The 12,491-nt window shown below is 33.8% G+C and overlaps 1 protein-coding gene across 2 annotated transcripts in view; it reads left to right on the forward strand.

The window, feature by feature from the left end:
* Positions 1-12,491, forward strand: part of LOC150101569 (uncharacterized) — a 288,212-nt gene that overhangs the window by 108,462 nt on the left and 167,259 nt on the right. For both annotated transcript variants that reach the window (XM_090400919.1, XM_090400920.1), the window contains exon 9: positions 6,647-6,768. In XM_090400919.1, coding sequence (XP_090257045.1) covers positions 6,647-6,768 — 122 coding nt within the window. The remainder of the gene's footprint in view (positions 1-6,646; positions 6,769-12,491) is intronic.

Consider the following 12,491-nt stretch of genomic DNA (forward strand, 5'->3'; position numbering starts at 1 on the left):
AATTCTTCCACTCATCATCCATCTCAGAAATCTGACATTATTAAATCATTAGTTTCCAGAGCACACAAATTCTGCTCTTCTGAAGAATCTGTAAACCAAGAATTAGAAGTAATCAAAAATACAGCCATCCTAAATGGATATAATCCAAAAACAACTCAAAAAATCATCAGTCACTTTCCCACACATCAAACCAGAAGAAGAAGTCCATAGGATTCCCATACCTTACGTCAAAGGCATCTCCGAACGTCTTTCTAAAATTATGAAGAAATACAATTTTGCCACTACTTACAAACCTATCAACCAAATTTACAACTTGTTACCTTCTCCTAAGGACAAACTCTCACCTTTGGTGTTGCCTGGCATTTATGAGATTCCATGCTCATGCAAATTGTCTTACTTTGGACAGACAGGTAGGTCTGTTCAGAAACGCATCTCAGAACATTAAGACCACATTCATCTTTTTAAACCACAGAAATCTGGCCTCTCAAAACGAGTTGGAATTGAAATCACAGAATTGAAATCCAATTAAAATTAAAATTACTAAATCTATGTAAAAGTCTAAACTTTTACATAGATCTTTATATAAACACGAACATTTATATAAAGAAAGTTCTGAAGCCCTACTGCGCAGACCAAATTTAAACTGCAACGACGTTCTTACTATTCCTAAAGTATGGGAAATTGTCATACAAAATTGTGTAAAATAATTATTATTAGTTTTTTTTTTTTTTACTTCTGTAACACGTTACGCTCGTTTAATGAGATACTATTGTAATCATGCGCCCTAACTGTATGTTATTCCTATTATTGTTTAAACTTGTACTGATAATATCCTAAGATACTTAGGATGAAATATTTATATTAAATAATTTTCACTGTGGTTAATATGTGTGTTTCTTTTAATTAATTAATTCCTGTGATACTTATTAGCATTGTTTAAGTTTAAATAAACACCTGTAATTTTAGAGATTCATAGTAATTTCATATGATATTAATTTTATTTCTGTTTTCCTCCATCATACAAGATCCTTAACATCTTTCTGTTATCTGTTTTATGTTAAAAATTAATTAATTAATCTTTCTTCGTCTTTTTCATCAGTGCAGTTTGCTTGGAAATGAAATTACCAAATGATGAAATGGAACTTTATCGTATGCTGAAATTCCATTTATGGAATTTCTGTTCAACTTGAAGCTCCTTTTTGTAAATTCAGAATTGTTCTCAAAGCAAGAAATTATTTATACAAACTTACTAAAATAGTACACCTTAGAAACTGACTTTTGCTTCTCAGTAAATTGTTATTTGAAAGAGAGAGAAAATGGCAAGGCCATTTTCTCTCTCTCTCAAAAATTTAGTTAGTATATATTATGAATTAACTTTTCATTTTCATGCACATTTATACATTTCATGAACAAAAACTGCAAATAAACTGCACATCTCTACACTTTTCTGATTAAGTGCTTGCTCAATATAAAAATTACACAAGTGCGCTCAACTAATGCTAGTTAGAAACTGTCCTCCTCTTAGAAGATAGTATGCTGTATAAGCTGAGTTGTGAGAGGAGTGATGAGTTTTGTCATCTAAAACACATGGAGAAACTAAGCTGATAAGTCATATATAAGCTGTGGTTTGGCACACTATGACTTTTGTAGTCCATGAGCCAATAAGCCTTAAACCAACTAACCTTTACATGTGAATACCTCAGAAGGATAATCTTGAATGCTGCATCTTCTGTCCCAAATAAACAAAGAACTGACAATTTCTCGATTTGGTTCTTTAAGATTTGTTCCAAATAAACGGATGTCCCAATTAACACTAGATTCTCCTGTATATTATATATATATGTGAGTACCAGGTAAATGGAATATATTTATTCTTCTTATCTGGATTATTTCCCATTACATTTCTGTTGCTGCTTATCTCATTTAGTGATCTTTCAAAATAATTACTCCAGACATCCAAAATATCTTTTATTTTCAGTTTGTATATCACTTTTCTTCCTCCATTTTGAACTTTTATTTTTTATTTATTTATTTTTTTAACCTCCAGAACACTTTGTTTCCTTCGTGATATTTATCTTGGATATTCTGACTGAACTGTTCCCATGAATTATTTAGCTTAGCTCTTATACGTTTTTCTCTGTTATTCTCTCAAGGCATCTTCTGGCTTCTAAAAGCTGCTGAGCTTTTTATTTGTTTTAAAATTAAAATTTTAATAATACTGAATGTCTGTGTTAATTGTGTGTTCATCTGAAGATTTTCCCATAATTATGTTTCAGAATAGCCAGCTTACTTGGCTATGGCAGGCAGTTGAGCCTAACACAACAAAAGACGATGATGATGATGGGATCATTCATACAACCTCTGGAAACTTCATTATTCTGAACATGTCTTCTTTCATTATCCTTATCACATCAAATAAAATGGTTTTAAAACACTAGAACTCATGCACAATCTTAGTTTTATGCTAAAGACTATAACTTTTATAATCATGCTTCTTTTTTTATTAATGATATATGATATTTACACAGCTTAGTTAATTATGTACAAACACCGTTATAAAAAATTTATTCACTTTAACAAACCGCTGAAAAAGTTCGAGTCCAAATCCTATAAGCATAGTTCCATTTAAAAAAAAAAAAAAGTGCAATAGCAAACTATTGCTGTTAACCCTATGAGTTTGCTATATTCAGAGTTAACTCCACACTACTATGTAACATATATATACAGGTAGTCCTCGACTTATGAAGGGGTTCCGTTGGAACGGAACCCCTTCATAGGTCGAGGACCATTGTACCATTGTAAGTCGATTCTGACGTAAGTCACGGACTTTTTTTTTTCTTTTTTTTTTTAATTCTTAATTTGTTTGATTTCTGTTATAATATTTTCATAAATTAGATTTCTATTTAATTTAAAGTGGTTAAAAATGTATAAACTTACATAAACATATATAAATTATTTATTAGCACATATACATATAAATACAAAATTAAGAAAGAAAAATTTAAGAAAAAAATACATAAACACATATCAAAAATGGTGCACTTACTTTAATTTGAAATTCCTTTAAATATTAGTTAACATAAACAAAAAACTTATTAACAGTGTCTTTAATTAAACAGGTGAATAACTGTCACTCATTTGGAAAATATGGTTATTTTTTGCGATCAGGAGTAGCTTTTTTAATAAGAAAATTGTTTCATGTTGTCTGTTGGTTTTTTTCTTCATATATTTTGCGATAACATCTGACTGCTTCTTGAATTTGCTCTTTGACTTTGACGAAGCAATCGGTGTCTTGATCCACATTTTCGAGTAGCTGAAGTCCTTGATTTAGTTTAGAAAATACTTCTGCTAATCCTTTTACAGTACATTTTTTTAACAATTTCTCTTCATCTTCTTCATTATTCCTTTCTTCTTCTACAGTTCTTTTGTTTTGGAAAATCAAGTTTATCAGTCAGTTTATTTATCAATTTTCAATTTCAATTTTACCTTTGTGATTGCTAATTCTTCTATATCGGTAATATTGATTTCTAGATTCAGTTTTCTTGCAATTTCAATGATTTCCTTTTCAATTTGTTCTAACATACTATGCTCATTGTACTCTTCGAGTGTCTCCTGCGGTAGTGACTTCCTCGCATACATTGTTCTGATACTTCTTTCCATGAAGTTCCAATGTTCTGGATACATTGGTTAATATCGTAATTTTTCCAAAAATTGTATAATGTTATAGCATCGTTGTCCATTGCTGTTATTACTTGAGAAAAGCAATGGACAGCAATGGACAACGATGGATATTAGTTTTCAGATAACATGTCTTGAATGTTTCAATCAAACCTTGATTCATAGGTTGAATCATAACGGTTGTATTGGACAGTAGATACATCACATTTATATTTTCATTCTAAGCGCCCATGTGAAGAGGATGTACTGGAGCATTATCAAGCAGCAATAGAATTTTAAAAGGAATGTTTTTTTCAAGACAGTAGGCACGTACTTCTGGAATAAAATAATTTAAGAACCAATCTTCGAATAAAACAGTTGTCATCCAAGCCTTATGATTACTCCTGTAGTAAACCAGCAAACTTATTCTTGTCAGTGTTTTTCAAAGCTCTGGGGTTTTGTGAATGGTAAACAAGAAATGGTTTTAATTTAAAACCATCATTTCCTCCAAGAAGAAGAAGCATAATCCTATCTTTAAATGCCTTAAAACCAGGCTGCGATGTAGCTTCTCTGTGAATGTAAGTTTGTTCTGACATTCTTTTCCAGAACAGTCCAGTTTCATCTATCTTAAAAAAATCTGCTCTAGCAAATAGCCTTCATCTTTTATCGTCTCTTTCAGATTTTTCTCGAAAATTTCAGCAGTTTCAAAATCGGAACTAGCAGCTTCTCCCGTTATTCGTATGTTATGCAAGTTAAATCGGCTTTTGAATCGATAAAACCAACCTTTACTAGTGTTAAATGTATGTTCGCTGTATTTATGTTCTTGTTGTTTCCTTAAATTGTCAAATAGGCTGTGTGCTTTTGTTTGAATCGTAAACAAACTGAAAGGAATTCTATCCATATCATTAAAAGTTTCTCCATTTCATGAATTGGCCCTTTTTTTTTTTTTTGTTAAAATTGTACATTTCATATTAACTGCCCCTTTAGCTGCCTCCATTATTCTTAATTTATCTTTTATAATTGTTGAAACAGCTGAATGTGATAGTTTTTCTTCTCATGCTATTTTATCGACTTTCTTTCCTTTGTCATATTCTTTAATGACCTTCATTTTAATATCTAAACTTTAAGCTTTCCTCGCCTTCTTTTTTATGTTGGAATTTTCATCAGTAGTATTACTTCTCTTACTGGACATGATAGGGTTATGACGAGATAAAAATCGCAAAGAGAGAAACAAACACTTTGACTGCTGATTAGCAACTAACATGCCAAAGGCTATGATAAGTTAGAAGTGGGTGAATCATAGCAGTAACTATTGCTTATTGGTGATAGGTGTTGCTTGTCGACTGATGGCAATGCATATACAAAAGCAATGTAATATATGTATTTATATGCTGGTGGCAAAGTTAAATTAGAGAATTTTTAATAATAATTTTTGGCCATAAGTCGAGGACTACCTGTACATACATTTTAAATAAATAAATATTTGGTTCTTAAAGATACAGTCAACTCGCACTGTAGCATACCTTTGGTGCAAAAGGAATAGTTTGTTATTTTGGAAGTTTCTAGAGTGAATTGCCTTTACAGGTAGCATGATAAGCTGTCGACATACATACACACACACATATTGAAAAAGAAAATAACTTAAATATTTGGTTCTTAAGGCTGCAGTCAGCTCTTGTGTAGCAGACTTTGAAGAAACACAACAGTTTTCTATTTTTGGTTTATTGTAGTGAATTCCCTTTTTAGTAACACTGATAATATTTGTGTTATGAAACTTTGGCTGGACTTTTCAGTAATTTATTATAGTGAGTGAATTAGCTATAGTGGGAATCCAAAATTAACATTATTGACACAATGCCTGTCATATATCTCCTTAAAGATTGTTCACCAATAAAGCACTCATTCACTCCACTCATTTATCACTATCCAAGCAAAGATCTAGTACTTATATCCTTATTAATTCACTCATACACAACTTCCAGGAGTGACCAATTGTTTTCTCCCATCTAGTTATGTATATTGGAAAATTTCTTTAGCAGTTTACTCTATAAAATCCCTTTATCATCTTATGCTTCTATCATATCCCTCTTTTCTATCTGTTAGCTGAACTTTGTAACCCCCCCCCCCCACACACACACATTCACTCTATCTCCATAGGGAATAACTTAACAAAACAGTCACCATTTTGGTCACCCTCTTCTATCCTCTCCACTATTTCCACATCTCCAAGAAATCCAGGTGACCACATCCCAGATGTCATCATATTATAAAGAGGGATAATAACTTCCTTATCCCTACTTGTTGGTGTGATTCTTTGAGATATTTTGTCCTGATTTTTCTGTTCTTCAGGGTGAACAACCAGAGTTTCTGGAAGGGAAAATCCCTTTTGCCTTCATACGAGACCAGCTAACTCATCTATACCCAAAAATCGTGATAAAAGTTCATTGCATCTTACATGGAATTCAAACCTAGGTCTTCCCAACCAAAAGGTGTCAGCAATACCTACTGAGCAGTGGAGGAATTCTACCATTACAAAAGTGATGGTGGAATTCTTCCATTACACACCATGGTGGTGTAATAGCAAATTTATTCTTTTTCTAATGATCTTATGTTGTTGGATTATTCAAGTAGAATACTTTAGTTTTCATTTAATTACAGCCCTTTTTCTAACTTGTAATTTATAAATATTCTGTTTAGCTGTTTAAAATGATATTGATATAAATGAAGTGGATTTCATCTTAGTTTTTCATTCAATTAAATGAAAGCTAAAAACAGTACAAACAAAAATGCAATGAAAGCTCATTAGGTTCATTAATCTAAGTAGCCTTGAAAAGAAATTAGAAGAAAGTATAAAATTAAAGTATATTAATAATTCCTTATTAATAAATAAAGCTTATATGTTTCTTTGTTTCAAAAATTTTGAAAACCAGAAATGTTCATTAAATTTATTCTAAATATTAATTTACCTTTATATGATTGCATTTTTTAGCTGTTGAAAAAGCTGTAATGTATCTTGATAAAGAAGAATTACCTCCCCACTGGGATAGAGCTCTTTTGATGCGACTTGAGTTTCCATCTGCTGATGAAGATAGTCATGATTCTGACTCAGATGTGAGTAACCTCCCTTTGTGGAAGGGGCGAGACTAATTACTGTATGTTTTGGCTTTATTTGCTTTCGTAAAAGTGCACATACTTTTTTTACACCTTAATAACTTTAAGGTGCAACTTTGCATGAATATAATGGCCCATGTGAGTTTTTCTTCTGAAACACTGAAGACAACCATCCAGTTGATGAAGAATCAGCAGATCTAAAAAGGGCTCATTGGTTTTTTTGACCAAGAAATATATTATGGAATGCTTCACACAACTTCTTCTCAGCAGTATGTTTCTCTCATACCTAAATTTTGGTACAGATAGGTCAATGTCTTCTTTGCAGTTTGGAGTGGTTCTTCTGATCCAGAAAAGTTTTTAGACAGAATAAATATAGTTCATTCCAGAATACACTTTCTTTATAGAAAAAAGAAAAAAACTACTTAGCATTTTTGGATCTGCTGATTTTTTTCATCATTTGGATGGCAGTCTTGACTTCTCAGTGTTACAAGAAAAAACTCACACAAACTAAGGCACACTTTTTACTGTATCAATCCACCTATACCTTGGTCATCCTCTGGGTCTTTTTCTGCAAACCTGGCAGAGAACACTTGTTTTGCTAATCTTTCCTCTCCCATTCTGTTTAAGTGACCATACCACCTGAGATTAGCTTTGCTAACACATTCCTGGATTCTAATAATGTTAAGTTCTTTCCTAATATCCTAGTTTTTAATATTATAAAGAAATATCTTATATGTGTGAATATGTTAAAGAACTATCTAAACATACTGCAAAAATTTTAAAGCCTTTCAACATTTCTGTAGTGTTTGTTCTGTCAGAAAAATCTCCTCTTTTCTTTCTTCACCAAAAGATAAGCTTCTGCTAAATTTCCAAGCATCTTTCCATATCCTTGCTTTTGTGACCCACCTTATTTTGGACAATCTGGCCTTGCTGAACTGCTATCTACTAAGCACAGAATCCTGTGGAATAAGACAAATCCTACATAAGAGCAGATTGATTATGGAACACCTCTATTTAAAAAATAAAAAAAAAATTGTGAAATGTTACTACATTGTCCAAACTTAAATAGGCCTGATGGCCTACATTTATTTCCCTTATGGGAGATACTTTTTAAATCTGCTAATGTTTCCTTATAAATATATATATTTTTTTCCTCAAATTCAGAATTGGTTGACCATTTATTACCTAAAGTTATTGGGACACTTTCCAGAATATAGAAAGATTCTGGATATATTGTGCATTTTATGTTATATTATATTATTCTTATATTATTATGTTATGTTTTTCCCTTTTAGTTGTACTGAGTATTTCTTAGATACTTAGGTGAACTTCCTGTCAGCAGTGTTTCTCCAAATTAATCTGTTACCTGTTATGATGCCAGTATTATCGGATCTTGTGTCTCTTTATGCACTTCTTGCTGTATCAGTTCACCTAGATCTTGGTCTTCCTCTGGGTCTTTTTCTTGCCATCCTGAAAAGAAAGAAAGAGAAGAAAAAAAAAAACTTTCCTGTCCCATTCTGCTTAAGTGACCTGAGATTAGCTTTGCTCACATATTCTTGAATGCTAACAATGTCAAGTTCTCTCTTAATATATTCATTTTAATATGATACTTCCACTAATGCCATCTGTTCATTACCCTAATCTTTCTCTTATTCATTGGTCAAATCTCAAATCCATAAGTTAGAACTGGTTTGAACACTGTCTTCTTTAGCTAGTTTGGACTAATTTCTCTCTCTTGTTCCATGTAAATTTATACAGCACACTTGCTACCATACCAGCATTGTAATTCTGTTGTCTATTTCCGAATTTAATATGCCATTTCACTAAAAATTGTGCCTAAATAGCTGAAATGCTTTACTTGTCCTATAGGTTCTCTATTCAGGATGCAGTTTATGCTTTCTGTGTTTCTGCCTAATTTCATTATCTTTGTCTTTTTATTACTGACTTTCATACCAAATTTATCACAGCTGTGATAAATTTGATATAGTTGTGATGATATACAGTTGTGATGATATCACAACTGTTATTCAGTTTAGTCAGGGAATCCTACATACTAGTACCGAATTTATTTAGGAGTATAACATCATCTGCACAAAGTAAAGAGCTGAGATTAACATCTGCAATTTTGACATCCGATTTAATGCCATTTTCCTTCATAATGTGATCCATATAGATGATGTATACCCTTGTCTCACACCAGGTTTCCAACATCAACCATCTTCCTGTATCTTCTTCAGTTCTAACTGCAGACTCACAGCTCAAAGACCATGTAATTCTCAATATAATGTCTCATTTGCACCATGTAATTGCACTATTTTGAACAACTTTTCTTTTGGCACCGTGTCACATGCCTTTTTCATTTCTACAAAATTATTTGTCCTAAAGTGAAAATATCTGATCCCGACAACCTCTGTTTGGCTTGAACCCAACTATATTTCCCTTTTATAGATGGGCACCATGAGAGCTCTACTTTAATTACCTGGAATTTGAACCTCTAATCGGGTAATCCAAATTATGTAGTGTATACACTATTTAAATTAATATTATACATGTTGAAAAATAGAGCCTGAAAGTTTATATCAAAAGAGGAGGATACACAGACTGAACTCTCACTAATAGCCAACACATTATCACAAAATGGATATCCTCCGAATATCATCAAAAAATATCTATACGGTGACAACCCCAGACAAGAAGAATCAAGCTCCCAGCACATTTCTACTGTAGTGATCCCTTTCATCAGGTCAATTTCTTATCAAATAGCCAGAATACTAAGAGCCTACAACATCAGCGTGGTCTTCAAACCAACCACCAGCATCAGACAGGTTTTAGGATCCCCAAAAGATAAGGTGCCATTCTACAAATATCCAGGAGTATATTACATTCCTTGCTCCTGTGGTCTTGCCTTCATCGGACAAACTTCACCGAGTTTGGAGATCAGACAAAAAGAACATGTTGGTGATGTAAACCACAACAGAAGTATTTCTTCTGGCTTAGCACATCATTTCTGTACGTCTAGCCACACGATAGAGTGGCAAAACAGCTCCATGCCATATTTGGATGACGTATACCCTTGTCTACCCTTTGGGTAATCCAAATTATGTAGTGTATACACTGTTTAAATTAATATTATACATGTTGAAAAATAGAGCCTGAAAGTTTATATTAAAAGAGGAGGATACACAGACTGAACTCTCACTAATAGCCAACAATAGCCAACACATTATCACAAAATGGATATCCTCCGAATATCATCAAAAAATATCTATACGGTGACAACCCCAGACAAGAAGAATCAAGCTCCCAGCACATTTCTACTGTAGTGATCCCTTTCATCAGGTCAATTTCTTATCAAATAGCCAGAATACTAAGAGCCTACAACATCAGAGTGGTCCTCAAACCAACCACCAGCATCAGACAGCTTTTAGGATCCCCAAAAGATAAGGTGCCATTCTACAAATATCCAGGAGTATATTACATTCCTTGCTCCTGTGGTCGGGGTGGTTAAGGGTCAAAGCTGTATAACTGAGAGGAGACCTCCACATAGCCTTTAAAGGAATGCGGAGAACCGACCAGGGCTTCTGACCTAATGTCCAATCCTCACCTTCTCGTGGTGCACCCTGTTGGGTATCTACTTTGATACTGAACGAACGAGGATGGGCTGGCAATTTGGGATTTAGTCGACCAAATTGTATTCTTATTGGTTAAACCAAAATAAAAAATGATGGTACAACATGACAAAATTTCATGCCGGCTGGGGCGTCGCCCGGTTAAACAAGGCCCCCGTTGTTTTCGCCAGGGAACCAGGGTGAACAGCGAAAAGTCAGCTACTGGAACAAATCTGAAAACAAACCCCAACTCAACATCACCAGAGTTAAAGATCGGTACTATCAACGTAAGAAGCCTGAATGGCAAAGAAATGGAGCTAGCTGAGGAATTAGATAAGTACCAGATCGACATAATAGGGGTGACTGAAACAAAAAAGACCAAAACTGGTGAGATCTTTCTGAGCAATAAATACAAAATGTTATATTCAGGCAATGACAATCGAGGAAAAGAAGGAGTAGCCATAGTATTCAACACAAAATACGAGGCTAATCTTCTTGAATGGCAGTCAGTCTCAAGTAGAGTAATGTGGGCAAATATGAGAATGGGGAACTGGACAATGAGACTTATTTGTGCCTATGGTCCCACAGAAGGTTCTACTAAGGTAGAAGTGGAGGAATTTTTTGAGGCTTTAGAAAAAGCAACTGACACAATGAAAAAGGAAAAGTTGGTCCTTGTTGGGGATCTAAATAGTAGAGTAGGAAATGATTGTGAGACACACAAAAATATTTTGGGAAAATTTGGAGAAAAGAGCAAAGCTAATAATAATGGCAAATATCTGTTGGATTTCTGCTCAGGACATGGACTGGTTATTACTAACACCATGTTCCAACATAAAAATGTGCACAAATTCACATGGAGAGAGGAATAAGAAAAGTCTCATTGACTATGTTATTGTTGATAGTGATGTTTTCTCCCTGGTGCAGGACACAAGAGTGTACAGAGGATTTGAAATTGGAAGTGATCACTATTTAGTCTTGAGCAGGATAAAATTGAATTTCATATTGAAAAGAATAACATGTAAGAAAGTTTTAAAGCGAATAAAAGTTGAGCAGCTCTCAGATGTGAACTGTAGACTAAAATACAGAAATATTATTGAAAAGAAAATGAAAGAGTTTGAGAACAGGAATCAAACCTTGGAGATTCAGTGGCAAAGTCTGAAGGAAACATTGATTGATTCTGCCAGAGAGGCATGTGGTGAGGTTGTGTGCAAGGATAGAAAAATCAGAACTCCCTGGTGGACACAGGAAGTTAAAGAGGCAGTGAAGGAAAAGAAGAAAGCATATCAAAAGTTCCTGGCAAATAAGTCAGCTTTTACTCTTACAGAATACAGAGACAAATGTAAGAAAGCTAAACAGTGTGTAAAACTAGCTAAACAAAAGTCATGGGAGGACTTTGGCAAGAATATAGAAAATAAATATCAAGAAGGTGGCAAAATATTCTGGAGGTTGTTGAAGAAGCTTAGGAATGGAGGAAAGAGTGCTGTAAAAGGAATTAGAGATGATAAAGGTGAAATGAAAACAGGAGAAAAAGATATCCTTGAAGTATGGAGTAATTACTTTGGAAAACTGCTAAATGAAACAAGCAGTGATGACAGCACAGTGATAAAAAACACTGACCAGGCATGCAGTCAGGAATACATATCCATACTTGAAGTAGAAAAAGCCATCAAAGGCTTGAAATGTGGAAAGGCAGCAGGAGTAGATGATATTCGACCAGAAATGCTGAAGTATGGTGGTATAAGAGTCTTACAGTGGCTGCACTGCATAGTTCAGAAAGCCTGGACAGAGGGACGAATTCCCGATGATTGGAGTAGAGCTCTCATAGTACCCATATATAAAAAGGGAAATAAAACTGAATGTGAGAATTACAGAGGTATTTCCCTACTGAGTGTTCCTGGCAAGATCTATGCAAGTATACTTGAGAAATGGTTGAGAAGAATTGTGGAAGAAAAGCTTGGTGAAGAACAAGCTGGATTCAGGCCAAATAGAGGCTGTCAGGATCAGATCTTCACTGTACGGCAAATAGTCGAGAAAGCATGGGAATATAACAAAGATCTGTATTTAAGTTTTGTCGATTTGGAAAAGGCATATGACAAGGTGCCAAGAGAGAAGCTA

Source organism: Typopeltis vanoorti, chromosome 11 (assembly GCF_054136105.1).
Source record: "Typopeltis vanoorti isolate ZY-2024b chromosome 11, IOZ_Tvanoo_1.0, whole genome shotgun sequence".
NCBI lineage: Eukaryota > Metazoa > Arthropoda > Arachnida > Uropygi > Thelyphonidae > Typopeltis > Typopeltis vanoorti.